The sequence below is a fragment of the Cucumis melo genome, chromosome 9 (genome assembly GCF_025177605.1).
Source record: "Cucumis melo cultivar AY chromosome 9, USDA_Cmelo_AY_1.0, whole genome shotgun sequence".
NCBI lineage: Eukaryota > Viridiplantae > Streptophyta > Magnoliopsida > Cucurbitales > Cucurbitaceae > Cucumis > Cucumis melo.
In genome coordinates, this window is record NC_066865.1 from 20,769,819 (window position 1) to 20,784,083 (window position 14,265).

The 14,265-nt window shown below is 30.3% G+C and overlaps 2 protein-coding genes across 2 annotated transcripts; one reads left to right on the forward strand and one right to left on the reverse strand.

Moving 5' to 3' along the window:
• Positions 1-4,233: 4,233 nt before the first annotated feature.
• Positions 4,234-6,127, forward strand: LOC103504596 (uncharacterized). Its single transcript, XM_008468964.3, has 3 exons — positions 4,234-4,478; positions 4,571-4,776; positions 5,557-6,127. The coding sequence occupies exons 1-3, from the start codon at positions 4,386-4,388 to the stop codon at positions 5,864-5,866; spliced, it is 609 nt and encodes a 202-aa protein (XP_008467186.1). The 5' UTR covers positions 4,234-4,385; the 3' UTR covers positions 5,867-6,127.
• Positions 6,128-7,846: 1,719 nt separating this feature from the next.
• LOC103504597 (uncharacterized) lies at positions 7,847-12,610 on the reverse strand. Its single transcript, XM_008468965.3, has 6 exons — positions 11,788-12,610; positions 11,107-11,318; positions 10,301-10,589; positions 10,103-10,188; positions 9,931-10,022; positions 7,847-8,849 (listed from the first exon to the last, which is right to left on the reverse strand). Exons 1-6 carry the CDS (start codon positions 12,109-12,111, stop codon positions 8,617-8,619), a joined length of 1,236 nt encoding a protein of 411 aa, XP_008467187.1. The 5' UTR covers positions 12,112-12,610; the 3' UTR covers positions 7,847-8,616.
• Positions 12,611-14,265: the final 1,655 nt, after the last annotated feature.

Sequence of the window (14,265 nt, forward strand, 5' to 3'; positions counted from 1 at the left end):
AAATATTTTACAATAAAACTCATTTTATTTGAACTGTTTTGATTAAAAGAAATTGTTTAAAATAAAATTTAAAAGTGTACCAGAATATTTTAAGTGATTCATTTTTTTTTTAATGACTTATTTTTAAAATTTTACATTTGAATAAAGATAAACCAAACAAACAGCATTTGAGTTTGTATGCTTTTCATCTATAGGTTGAATAAACAGGGATAATTCAATAGCAATAGAAAAGCCTTATAATTAGACATTTTAACACAAAATCAAATCAATAAAAATCTTAAATTCTCACTCAGAAATAGTGGCAAAAATGAAACAAGACTTCAAATCTTAAAATCAATTTCCAACCTGATATGAATAAATATAAATATTAAATAAGGCTTTCCTCTTGAAGAAAATGTCAAATAACTAAAATCTTGTAGGCTAAACATTTTGTTTTTTTTTTTTTTTTTTTTGTTTTTTTTTTTATGATTAAAATGACTTATATCTTCCTTTAATATATTTTTGAAAGATTGATCTTTAGTTTTCAAAATTTGGCTCCGAAGGGAAAAGTTTTATAAGTTTAATTTTCATCTCACTAACCACCGTGTGTCTGATTGTATTTGTCATCCAACGGATAATACTATTAAGTACTATTTGATGTCAAATGTGATAAAACTTAATCTCCATCCGTGTCTCATTAATAGAATGTCTTCCTGTCAAACGCAAAACAATTGTATTATCTAATTTAACAATCAAAGACATTTGGACCATCAAACTCAACCCCTGTAATCCTCAAGCACCCAACAAACACCACCCATAATATGTATTTTAAAGTTCGTGTGAAAATATCCTCTTTTTTTTTTTTTTTTTTGGTTGTAGGATCCTATCACGATATATATTTTAAAGATTTTCAAATAAAGTGTATTACTTTGTGATTATTATTGTCTCTTTCTATATAAATGAAGAGGAAAAAGTGTCCTTAAATTGTTTAATATTTTTATTTCATGAATTGATTCTTATTTAATAAGACATTGATTGATATGATAATAATGATCATATCAATTTTCCTAAATAACACTTATTGAATAATGAACATAGCTAAAGTGTTAAATGAGACACAAATAATTTTCTGACCTTATTTGTCTAAACAAGACTGCCTATGATTTAGCCTACTTGGGTTATGTTTTGCATATTACTAGTCTCTAAACATTATTTGAGATATTAATGTTTAAATACACGAATTTTAGTTTCAGGATAAAAATAACTAAGACATAATTAGGGAAAGATTTTTCTAATAAAAAAAGTAATATGTAGGATGGAAAGATCAAACCTCATATCATAATAGGATGTTCATAACTTCGACTGAGTCAAAATATTATTTTATCTTCGACATTACAACTTGCACCTTAAGTCTCACTAATCCATTATTCAACAATTGGTTTAAGGTCCAATCCATAAACCAAATCTCTCTCGGGCCAATGAGAGGGTAGTTCTCTTGTTCACGACCTGGATTTAGTCCTTAATGGAAGAACCTATTTACTAAGCCTATAATGGGTAGGAATGAATTTCATCTTACACTTTATGCCCCCAACTATCCACCTAATTTTATCCCTGATGTGGGAGGTTTATTGGGCCAACAATGTTAAGTTGTCCTCACTTATGTAGATCCAAGGATAGTTTCGTGTGAACAAGAGTTCATAGTTAGCTCAAGATTAAGATTAAGCTACCTAGGTTATCAATAACTGAAATAGTCATTTCTATATGGTGCTATAACGTAGAAGTGATTATTTCATGATTCCAATATTATCTAAACTTTTTACATAGAATACCTCTCTTCATGTTTTCACATGAACGATATAATCATATTGTTTTAACTAACTACAAAGCGGGTTGCATCCATGTTGTCTCCAAAATAAGGCGTCCAACCTTATACATATTCTATGGACTGTTTAAGCTACGCACTCGAATTTGATCCATGTTTAACCTTATACATGAAGCTACGCACTTCATGTTTCCACATGAACGATATAATCATATCGTTTTAACTAACTACAAAGCGGGTTGCATCCCTGTTGTCTCCAAAATAAGACGTCCAACCTTATACATATACTATGGAATGTTTAAGCTACGCACTCGAATTTGATCCATGTTTATATCTCCATGTAAAGTTCAAGTTTATTCATGATAGCATCAGGACCTTTGTTTATTTAATTAAATATTATAATATTCAATTTCAATAATAATTTTTCAATAACAATTTCATTATATAGAATTTGATTTAACATTACAAACTATGAGTTTTATAACATAAATTTCAACAAAAAAAATACATGTAAACTTTCAAAAGTTTAAAAAATGTTCTTATCATTAACAGTTAAAGTTTTGTTTCAAAAATACCCTTGAACTACTGAAAAATTTTATAAATACCCATTTACCTTTGAAAAAGTTCAAAAAATTCATTGATCCCAATCTTACTCCAAATTTCTCATCTACCAAAATTCTAAGCTAAAACCATTGTTTCAAACTTATTTTATTATTAACACAGAATGATAAATCACGAACACAAACCACTCTCAATAGTTATTTTGATAGATCTATCAATATGAGATATTTTTATTCGAGTAATTATTGTTTTAGCATGTTTTAAGAAAAAGATCTATTTTGAAATTTTTTGAGATTCCATGGAATTTTATGTTTTAAGCAAGGTTTTAAATATTGATGTTGAGAGAGGTACCGAAGTCTTAATTTTACAAAAATTATAAAAAAAATAAAAAATTATATTTAAATTAGTTAATAAATATTTTATTATTTTTAATAAGTAAGCATGTCTATTTTTTATATTATATTTATATTAGTGTCATTTTGATGCTTATTTTTGTGATTCGTGGATTTTTCTACGATGTAATGGAAATATCGACTCACTCATTTTATTGATATTAAATAAATGAAAATGTGAAAATATCGACATGTCGATGTAATTTTTTACTATGATTTTAACTTAAATTCTTTTTTTATTTGGATGGTGAGAAATTTGGTGTACAAATTAGATAAATTAGATTAATGAGAATGTTTTTAAAAACCTTTCTTAAGTTGGTATTAATAAAACTGTACAATAGTTGAGGGTATTTTTAAAAAGTTTAATTGTTTAGGGACATATTTGAATAGGTTTTGGATGGAAATTGAAACTCGATGTTAATACTTGTTTTAATTTGAAATTAGAAAATTAAAATAAGATTAAGACCTTTGTTGTATTAAAAAAATGATTTATTTTAAATAATAAATTTTTCAAAAAATATTAAAAATATAGCTAAATATTATAATTTATCTAGGATATATTAAAATAGACTACTATCTATTTTATCATGATATTTTATAAATATTCATTTTATTATATTTAAAATAGTCCTAATTTAAAAGTAATTAATTAAGTAAAATATTTTCTTATACAAATTTAATTAAGGATGACTTCCTTTAAATATTTTTTATCCCACGTGTCTTTTAGAAAAATATTTTTTTTTTAGTTTTTAGATTTTTGGTCCTTTTATTTTGTCCTATGTTTAATTTTCAAATTTTGAATTTGGTTTCGGTTTTAATTTTAAAATAGAAATTTGTTTCAATTTAATCTTTAGGTTTCAAGACTTTTACTTTTAATCTTAATTTTTTACTAAATATTTATTTTAGTTATAAATATTAATTACGGTAATAAAGTGAGTTTTTAATGAGACATTGACAAATGTAAAATTTTACAACCTAAGAAATAGTTTAAAACAAGGTTTAAATTAATGACTAAAATGGTAACATTTTAAAATTTATGTTCTAATTTGAAACTAAATTAAAATCTTAAATAATAATTAATTTAAAACTAGTTGGGCGGTAGTCATTGATGTGACCTTACACAAAGTGAAGAGATTCATTGAAAAATAATTATGCGATCGTTTAAATTAGTCTTTAAATTTCTCTCTTTGTTATATATATTCTTTTTGTTAATAATTTAAAAATTAAACAAAAAATTTGAAAACTGGAAAACAAAAGTTTAGGTTTTTGTTTTTGGAATTTGGTTAAGAATTGGAGTACAATCCGATAATGGAATAATTTCAATAAATAAATGAAGCCAAAATGATTGAGGGTTTGAATGATTGTTTTGTTTTTTTTCAATAAAAATTGAAAACTTGAAGAACAGTGATTATATGAAAGTGGATTTACTCCTCAATACAAAAAATAAAATTGAAAAAAAGAAAGAAAAAGTAGAATATAGAAAATAAAATAAAAACAAAAAGCATCTAAACCGAAGATATTATTTCTTGAAAAACCGACGACGAAAGAACGAACCACGAAGAAAAAAAGGACGACTGGCAGCGGCCGCGCCCCAGATCGGAAACTTCACCGGAGCTGAATCAGTTACAATAATGGCTACTAATTTGTTTGTAATAGTCATAATCGCCTCTCTGCATCTAATTGCTTTTGTTTTCGCCATCGGAGCTGAAATGCGCCGGAGCACGGTATCCCTTTCCCTCTTTTTCTGATTTTTCTGAAAATTGAGACTGCTGAGACCTTCTAAGTTTTTGTTTCTGTGCGTTTATGGACTGAAAAGGCAGAGGTAGTGCCGGATAAGTACGACGAGACTACTTATTGCGTTTACGATTCCGATGCGTCGACGGTGTACGGTCTTGTAGCGTTTGGTTTGTTACTGATTAGCCAGACAGTGCTTATGGTAGTTACAAGGTGTCTCTGCTGTGGTAAAGGCTTGAAAAGCGGAGGATCTACTGTTTGTGCAGTCATCTTCTTCATCATTTCTTGGTATTTTCCTATTCTTAAATCACTATATAGAATTGGATAGAATATTAGTGATGGATCTGTTTATCTTGATTTTGCCTAGTTTCTGTATCTTGTTGTGTGAATGAATCATTTGGCCTTGAAGTTTGAAGTGTTTTGAGTAAAATGCTGCAGATTGGAGGATTTGTGTATATGTCTATATTACTAAAAAGTAAAATCATGGAGTGATTGAATCCCTTTCAGAGGAACTTCAAACAATTTAGCTCAGATCATATGGAAATGAAAAGCACTATAATTCAAGTAAAATTTGTTTGGCCAAATTATATATCTTTGGTTAATGTGTTTGTTTAATTGTTATCACAAAATGTTTGTATGAGGACGTGATTGAGATAAAGTTATTCTCATTCTCTGGTTTGGAAATATGAACTAATACTAAGACTTTATCTACTAAGCATTAAATCACTATTAAAAATCCAAATCCTCTAGTTTGTAAACCATTTGGTGTTTGGTTTTTTAATTTTGAAAAGCAAGGACATGAACACGATTTTCTTATCTAATTTTTACCCATGTTTTAACAAACTTAGTTAAATTTTAAAACTTGTTTTTGTTTTTTTAGAATTTGTCTACAAATTCAACTCTATTATCTGAAAAAACGTCAACCATCATAAGAAATTGAGAAGTAGATATAGACTTAATTTTCAAAACCGGATGGTTACCAAAACAAGACTTCAGTTGAATCATTAGGGTAAATCAAATTTCTTTTTATATGTTCCTTTGACACTAATTTTTGAAAAATGAAACTAGGCATCTCTTCTTAGGAGCTGAGTCCTTATTGCTGGCTGGGTCTGTGAGGAATGCCTACCACACCAAGTACAGATCATCATTGCCTCTCAATAACTTGTCGTGTGCCATGCTTCGCCGTGGGGTGTTCGCCGCTGCAGCGGCTTTGACATTTCTGTCATTGGTGTTTTCAATCCTTTACTACTCGATGCACTCGAGAGCCGACACCGGAGGCTGGCAAAAGCATCAGAATGAAGGCATTGGCATGGGGCCTTCTAATTTACCACAACAAGAGCTGCACGAGCGGAGAGCAGAAGAATTCGAAAAGGTTTAGCTATAACAGGATTTAATCATTTGATTTTATGCTGGGAAAGACAGGTATAACAAAAATATCAACTTGTTGCTAAATTATGAATATGTAAAGTGGTAGCTGATCTATATCATATATGTTTTGGTTTTAACCTGTGGACTCCAAGATTCATTGCTTAGTGAATTTTGGACCATTCATCTACACATAAACTCCCAATATATTATTGTTGTTATTATTATTATTATTATTTGGGTATATAAGGTTTGGTATGCTTTTTAGTTTGTTTATGGAGCTTTCAACATTCTATCTGAGGCATTGAAAAATCACTTTCCTTCCCTATCACTTCTTTTGTAATAAATTATTTAATGAGACTTTATCTAAGACCAGTACTTAATGTGTTTAAGAGTAACACTTGGTAAGTATGAACATGATTGACCGACCAAACAGAAGATGGTTGGTCGGATAAGAGAAGGGACAAGGCTCGACGTTGGTTTGGGAAAAACTCAAATCGATAATTAAAGCATTAAATTGATTGACGGACTTCCTTAGCAGTCGAGATCGGTCTAAATATTTATTAAACTGACCATAGTTGGTTTAGCGGTGGTTGGTCAGAAAACCTACTTTGACCAACCATTACATAACTCTAATACATGAGTGAGCTTAAGTTGCACACATCCTTCTACAAGTGCATCTAATTATAGAGAATTTTGTTACGTGGTAAACTATGAAATCTTTGATGGACAATATTTGAAGTTTAAAATGTATTGATAAAGATTTATTTTTTATGCTAAGTTTAAAATGTAAATAACTTATTTAGAAATTAAGAAACTTGGAGTTGGTTTGGTAATATTATTAGTTTTTGTTTTCAAAATTTGGAAATAGAAGTGAGTTTGGATCACAAACAAATCAATATTTTTGTTTTAGAATTCCCTCAAAATCTAAAATTTGAATATATTTTATAAACATTTTCAAAGATTTTGCTATTTACGGTAATTTTTCATTTTTGTTTATGCATTGAGTTTTTTCCTAAACATAAATAAGTAAATCTTATCTAATGTTCTTATCCTATCTGATGTTCTTGCTTCTAAAATGCATGATAAACTATCTAAAAGTAAACACAAACGTGAACTTTCTTTATATTTAATTTTTTAAAAATTATTTTCATGTAACACTTTTCATTTGTAATTTAAAATTCTAGAGAACAAGAAAAAAAATAGTTACCACCTTACTAAACATGTTTACGTTAAAAAAAACAAAGTCAAAATACAATTTTTGTTCTTTATTATAATAAAGTTGAACAAAAAAAAAGGCAAACAAGAAATAAAATAGAGATTTTATTAAACAAACAATCAAACTAAACATTTGGAAGTTTAATAAAAATTAAATATGTGTAAAAAGGAATTCAAAACCTTACCATAATTTTATTAGGAAAAAACATTTTCCTTTTGTTTACTTTTTATAGATGATTTCAAAAAAAAATTTTGTGCCCTTATTTTTCAAAGGTTGAAATTTAACTTCAAAGTTTTGGAAACATATGAATTTAAGACAATGAAAAACAACAATTCATTTTTAGTTTTTCTGTAACACGATTCTGGAGTTTGTATCTATTTAGTTCTTAAAAAATCTAATAGGTATTTGAATTTATGCTTAAGAAGTCTTTAAAAATTTCAAAATTTTTTAAAATTACAATATTTAGTAGAAATAAATTTAACTTTTATGTTTAATGGAACTATAGATGTACACATTCATATCTAGTAGATCAATACATTTTACAAAATTTAAAAAATCAAGAATTAATAGTAACTTTAAAGGTTAAGAGACTAAATAGGCACAAGTTCTAAAATTCGTGGATTGAAATTGTAATTTAGTATTCTTCCCTCCTTAGGATATGTATAATGTGAGAATAGTTCCTATGGTACAACCTTATGATTCAAGAAACTTTATGAAATGTGTTTCAAAATGCAAAATAAATAGCAAGGAGAGCCAATATATGATGCAGATCTCTAAACAATGTATCAATGAAAGCTACATAGAGATTCAGCCCTCCCCATTCAAACAAAGAGGGAACACAATGATAGAGAGCTTGAATGATGGTTCATTAATAACAAAGCTCTTCATAACAAATTATACAGTTTTCATCAAAAGCAACTAAGAAGCATAAACATTCAAATACATTGGGGGGGGGGGGGGGGGGGGGGGGGGGGATCCATAGCTTACTCCTAACATAACCTTCCTATCAAAAATCCCCTCTCCATTAGTTTACATTCTAAACATCATCAGGACAGTAAAAAGGGCCTGTTTTTCTTTCTTTTGGGGTTTTTGCTTTTTCTTTTTCTTTCCTTTCATTTCACCTAATGTTAATAACTTATAGGAAAAAAAAAACTTTCAGTAATTAAAGAGAAAAAAAGAAAGGACCTGCTGTATGCAGCTCAAGCAGCAGCAAGTAAACCAACTTTGGGCAATGTTTTTGCTAAAACTTCTACATCTTCACCCAACTGTATTTCAGCTTTTTCTTTATGGCCACCCCTTTTGACCTTTGTTTTTGATCAAGTCGCCATCCACCAACCTCACCACCATCCCCATCACAAACTTTTCTTTTCCTTCTTTTTCCTTTTTTTTTTTCCTTTTTCTTTTTTTCTTTTTTTGTTCTTTTCCTTTTTCCTTTCCATTTTCTGAAAGTTGAACAGCGGCACAAAGAGCAAATTACGACATCATACTGAACGATGATATTGTTTCCAGCTTTAGGTTTAGGCATTGAAGATGTTGCAAGGATTTCACCTTCGGCTGAAGAAGATGAAGTCAGGGTGATTTACTTGACGTTCTCTTAACCAATCCTCAGCATCGTGCAAAAGTGAATTTGCCAATTGCCACTCGTATCCACCATTTGGAGTCCATAAAGACCCTCTGAACTTGTATGAAGCTAGACCAAAAACTGGTAGAGACATCTTAGGGATACCATCTATCTCACTAGGATACGTTACTACAGGACATTGAACACTACGTGCTCCTGTAAATAAAATATATAAAGGATCAGTATCAAAGGATTTAAAATGTAAATCAACGTCGAGAGACAAATCATTTCATTTAATCAGAATCTGGATACAACTTGTCCGGATGCAAATATGTTTGTGCATTTACTAATTTGTATCGATGGACCACAAGAACTTGACACAAAGGTACAACCATGAGAAGACACTAGAAAGTTACAACCATGAGAAGACACTAGAACTTATCATAAAGTTACAACACTTACAACCATGAGGAGACAACTACCACATATTTGACAGTTTACTACAAATGAATTGGAAATAAATTAACAGCCGAGATACAGATAAAAATCAGAACCTGACGGCTGTTTTTGGTCAAAGCAGTTCCAATAAGCAGCCTAAATCTTTATACAGAATTATCTTTTGTATAGATAAAACGTCATTTTCGTTGAGAAAAATGGAAGAATACAAGAGCGTACAAAAAATCAGCCCACAAAAAAAGAACCCACAACAAAAGGGACTCCAACTATGCAAAATAACATCTAAAAAATAGTTACAAAAAGCCTTCAAATTTGAAGCCCACAACAAAACATGATAACGCACAAGGGACCAAATCTCATGGTGGTTCCTCTACACACCTCTAAAAACCCTATTTAAATTCCATATAGAATTATATAAAATGCAAGCCATCGGTATTTCCATTCTTATGCCAAGTCATCTAGAATACTTGTATGTAGAGCACCAAGTTCATAAATGAAAGCATTTGAACAAAAAGTCGGAAACAAATTTCAACTCAAGTTGGAGTAAATGACAAAGAAAAACATAATTTAGTAATGAAAATTGTAATCCTTATCAAACAGTTCTATTGCAAAAAAAGATTAAACTGGAGTTGAGAAACATAATAGAGCTTGCTATTTAAATCTCCAACTCCAAGCATAGTCGTAGTGTTTGAAGGTGCCATCAACCTCAGTTAAAACAGATGACTAGATGAGCAGAGACAGGTAAAAAGAATGACATAGCGCAAAATAAAGTACAGAGTTAAAAAAATAATAATAAAACACAAAAAAATTGGACGTTTAAGAAGAAGACATTTTCAATTACCTCCAGTTGGCGAAGACAAATAGTGAAAGGTGAGGAAGCAGGCATCCAGATCCTTTAATGTTGGTCCAGTTGGAATCCTGTAAATTGGATACCTACAAATGAACCACCAAAGCACAATAAGTGATACGTGCATGTATAAAAATGTCAAACTAAGCTCAAGGCTTGATAGTACCATGCCACAGAAAACCAGCTTGAAGGCAATAGATCACAACTTCGTATCGTCTTGAGCTTAGGGAACTGAAAAGCAAGATCTGATATCTGAACAAAATATCAAAACTAGATTAAGGTTACGAGAAATGAAAGGAAAGGATTAGGCATTTTTTTTTCTGATCTCAATAGAGAGAGGGAGGTGCACAACGCATTAACTTGCCTTATCTGCCAAAGGTTCGCGACTATAAGGCAAATCACGTTCAAGATGCTCGAATAGTAGCTGCCCTTGAGAATTAAGAGATTCGGCCTCATCACTAGAACAGTCTTCTTGAAGTCCAATTAGCTGGTCCCGAAAAGATATATTATCCATTCTACGAGAAAGCTCAGATGATAAATGGTGATGATTGAGTTGCTTCCCCATGTATTTTAGTGCTCGTTCAGGTTCTGAATCACTACTACCATCACTACTAGAATCTCTGAAGTCACTATCACTGTCCTCACCAGGTTGCCTACAACATATTATGTACCAATTCAATGTTAAACTTAAAACACTTAGGCAACTCATTTGGTAAATCAAAGTACACAATCCTTAAAATTGGAGCAGTGAACTTATGCAAGGCTCTAATTGGATATTTCTAACACAAAATAAAAAATAATTCATCATAATCTGTCAATATGACAATGTTTGCCTTGGCTCTTTTTTGCCCCTTTCACCAGGTTGCTTACTTACCAACGATAACAAGGCTGAAACAAATATTATTATTAGCTATCGACTACAATAGTTCTTTTGACCAAGAAAAATCCTTGAACAATTTAATAAGCATTCTAGTTATTACATATGGTTAACCAAGAAACACACACTCACGCACACACAATTTATGTATGTATATAGGACAGAGAAACTGACCCTCACTTGAACATTCGATTATATTTCCCCAATAAATCATACTAACAGCATATCAATATTAAATTTTACAAAATGCAAGGATACTATAGACAGAGTTTATTTGCAGTGGACGACAATACCTTGACTTTGCAGAGGACTTCGAGGATTCACCATATATCTGTATACCAGATAAATATGGTACATAATATTGGACAACGCTGTCACTGTCGTTTAATACAAGAGGCACACCTGCGCCATAAGCACTCCATTCCTTAAAAGACTCCCACAAATCACCTAGGACAAAGTACGGTTGAAATTCCATATCACAGGTTCTCCAACCCTTCATCGTTGTCTGCAATGAAAGACAATTGGAGACAAAATCAGGGTAGATTTTTATTATTGGAAACATTGATTGAGGCATTAATGTTGATCCTAGCTATGGAAAACAACCCCTCAACACTGATCATTGATGAACTTGAGGTGATAGATAAGACAGTAAGTGGCAAAAAAAAAAAAAAAAAAAAAAAAGGAAAGCAATTAAAATCTCTACTGAAATCTGTATTTATCTCCCACAGAAACTCCCACAATCAAGCTGGTTTTCTTCTCCACATAATTTTTGGCTCAAAAATGTAACAGTGAGAACTTAAACATCAATCAGTAAAACAGATTGTGGCCGCAGATTAGAGCTAGGAGGTCCATATTGAGAATCCAAAAGGTAAAAACGAAAAATATTTGGAAATCTACATTTTGATACTAAAGAACACAAATCCAAGAAAAAAAAAAAAAAAAAAAAAGAAACCCAAATTCCAGTAGTTTCAAACCTTTGAGAGATACTGTGCAGGTACAGATGGTGCGATAGACTGCAAGAACCGCTCGAGATTACTCAGCGACGACACCACCGGCTCAAAACCCGACATCGCAATAGATTTAGGGAGCTCTTCACACCCTTCCCCGCATTCGGTTTCTCTAATAACCGAGGACACCGCGCTCGGTTTAACGACAAGGGATTGACCAGCCGAAACATCGCTCTGAGCTCTCCGGAGCTGATCCTTTTGACGGCCCTGATGCACCCTACGAGCTTTCGTCGGATTATAAAACCTACCGTCACCACAACCACGTCCAAACTGCAATCCTGCACCTAACATTATAATTTTTGTTCCAAAACCAAACGAGAAAAAGAAAAAGAAAAAAAAAGATGGGTCTGGAAAATGGGAATCGGCTAATCAATCCTGAATAAAAGTCAACGAAAAATGGGAAAAGCAAGAATCTGTGGGTTGAGAGTAATGGGATTAAAATGAAAATCCCGAAGAAGAAGAAGAAGAAGAAGAAGAGAGACCGATTGATTGCGAAATAGAATTAGACAAACAATCGGGGGTGTGGCAGAATGTGAGAGAGGAAAAACAGAGCGGTGTCCTGTGCGGGCTCGTTGAAAAGGAAGAAAGGAAAAAATGGGAGAAGATGAATTGGATCTAATACAGAGAAGGAGGGTTTCAATGGCGTCGAAAGAGAGAGAGAGAGAGAGAGAGAGAGAGAGAGAGAGAGAGAGAGAGAGAGGTAAGGGAAGAGAAAAAGGAAGCGATTTGAAGAAGAGAGAAATGGAGAGAGATGGAGGAGAAGAAGAGTACGCCGGTTTTTTCAAGGAAGAAAATAGCCACTGATTCCTTTTTTACTTTTATTCTTATTTTTAACATTAATTTTTATTTATATATTAATTAATTGTATTATAATTCGCCATTACTAAAAACTATGTTTTAATAATTAAATTAGGATTTGGACGGCTTTGCTTTATAACATGAAAGCACAGTTATATCCTTTCCATTACACCTTTTCTACTTCCCCCCCCCCCCCCCCCCTCTCTTCCTTTTATACAAAAATTACTTCTTATAATGTTTATACTAAATAATGTTTTAATGGACGGTTTGTTTTTTCTTTTTTTTTTTGAGATGTAGATAATCCAGTCCAATCTTTTTTTATATATCTAAAATATTTTCATTATTACCTTTCTATTCTTTTAGGGTTTTTTTAGCCGAAAATGTCTTAAATTTATATAATATTTCAAAAATGATCTACAATCATTTACTAATTTATAATTAATTTGGTATAATTTGAACTTCTATGACACATTGTTATCCATTTGAATTTTTTCTTAAATTAGTACAATTCATATTGTTTTTATACGTTATTTATCATAATTTAATATTTTTTATAAATAAATATTAATTTAATTTGAGTATGTTGTTAAAAAATAAAAATTACAATATAATAAAGGATTCTAGATATGGTGACATGTAACAATACTATAAAACAGACACGGTAATTTATGTACCCACTCCACAAGAGTCTAAGATGTCTTCTTGAAACAAATTTAGTATCGTTATTATTAGTTATGGATTAAATTGATTAAATAAAGTTGTTAATGTTTTTCTAGAATTCTTTATTTAATATAATTACGTAATTTTACCTTTTAAAATTTTAAATTTAGAGTCTAAATGTAACAAATTTTTAGAACAGAATTCAAAGAGTCAAACATTAGTTCATGTGATTTTTTCTTATCAATTTATAGCTTTATTTTCGTTAAGATTTCAACTAATTAACCGTTTATACCATTTGTTCGAACAAAACACGTTTATATTCTCATATTCTCATATTTAGTTTCAATATAGTTTTTTTTTCTTTTTGGAATAAATTTCAATATTGTTTTTCAAATCAAAATACATAATTGTTTTTTTTTTACCTCAAAATATTTATTATTCTCAAAGCAGAAATAAATTCACTATTGGTCATTAAAACATTAAACTTTGTTTTTTTTTAAGTAATAACTCCTCTATTTAAAAATGCATATTTTCATGGTGCTATTTATGTAAACACCTTTCTAAAACTATGGAATGATTTAAATAGATGTTAAATTATTATTTTGATCCGTTGAACATTACTCTTTTGTTTTAGTCATTTTATTATTGTATTTTCATATGTCTAAATTTAGTTCTAACAAATCTTTAAATATTACCAACATTAAGTAAATGTCAACTAACACATTCCTTCATAGATATTTATAATCGAGGATGATGAACTTAGAACATTTTCTAATTAAACGAGAAATAAACATTAATGTTTGACAAAGTTAAGTAAAAATTATCTTCTAATAACTACTTTCGAAAGATTGGTTTTAATTATTTAAAACTATATACATCTAAGTTTAGACATTTTAATTATAAATTAGGGAACAAATAACAAAATTATAGTGACCAAAATTGACATAATAATCTCAATAAATACTTCCTTTTTTTTTCTAAAAAAAC

Excerpts from the sequence above, each read along its gene's own strand:
- LOC103504596 (XM_008468964.3), top strand. The coding sequence starts at position 4,386 with ATGGCTACTAATTTGTTTGTAATAGTCATAATCGCCTCTCTGCATCTA. Across the intron at positions 4,479-4,570 it reads CTGAAATGCGCCGGAGCACG|GCAGAGGTAGTGCCGGATAA; the intron begins GTATCCCTTTCC and ends TGGACTGAAAAG. Across the intron at positions 4,777-5,556 it reads ATCTTCTTCATCATTTCTTG|GCATCTCTTCTTAGGAGCTG; the intron begins GTATTTTCCTAT and ends AAATGAAACTAG.
- LOC103504597 (XM_008468965.3), bottom strand. The coding sequence starts at position 12,111 with ATGTTAGGTGCAGGATTGCAGTTTGGACGTGGTTGTGGTGACGGTAGG. Across the intron at positions 10,189-10,300 it reads GCGAACCTTTGGCAGATAAG|ATATCAGATCTTGCTTTTCA; the intron begins GCAAGTTAATGC and ends TATTTTGTTCAG. Across the intron at positions 10,023-10,102 it reads AGCTGGTTTTCTGTGGCATG|GTATCCAATTTACAGGATTC; the intron begins GTACTATCAAGC and ends GTTCATTTGTAG.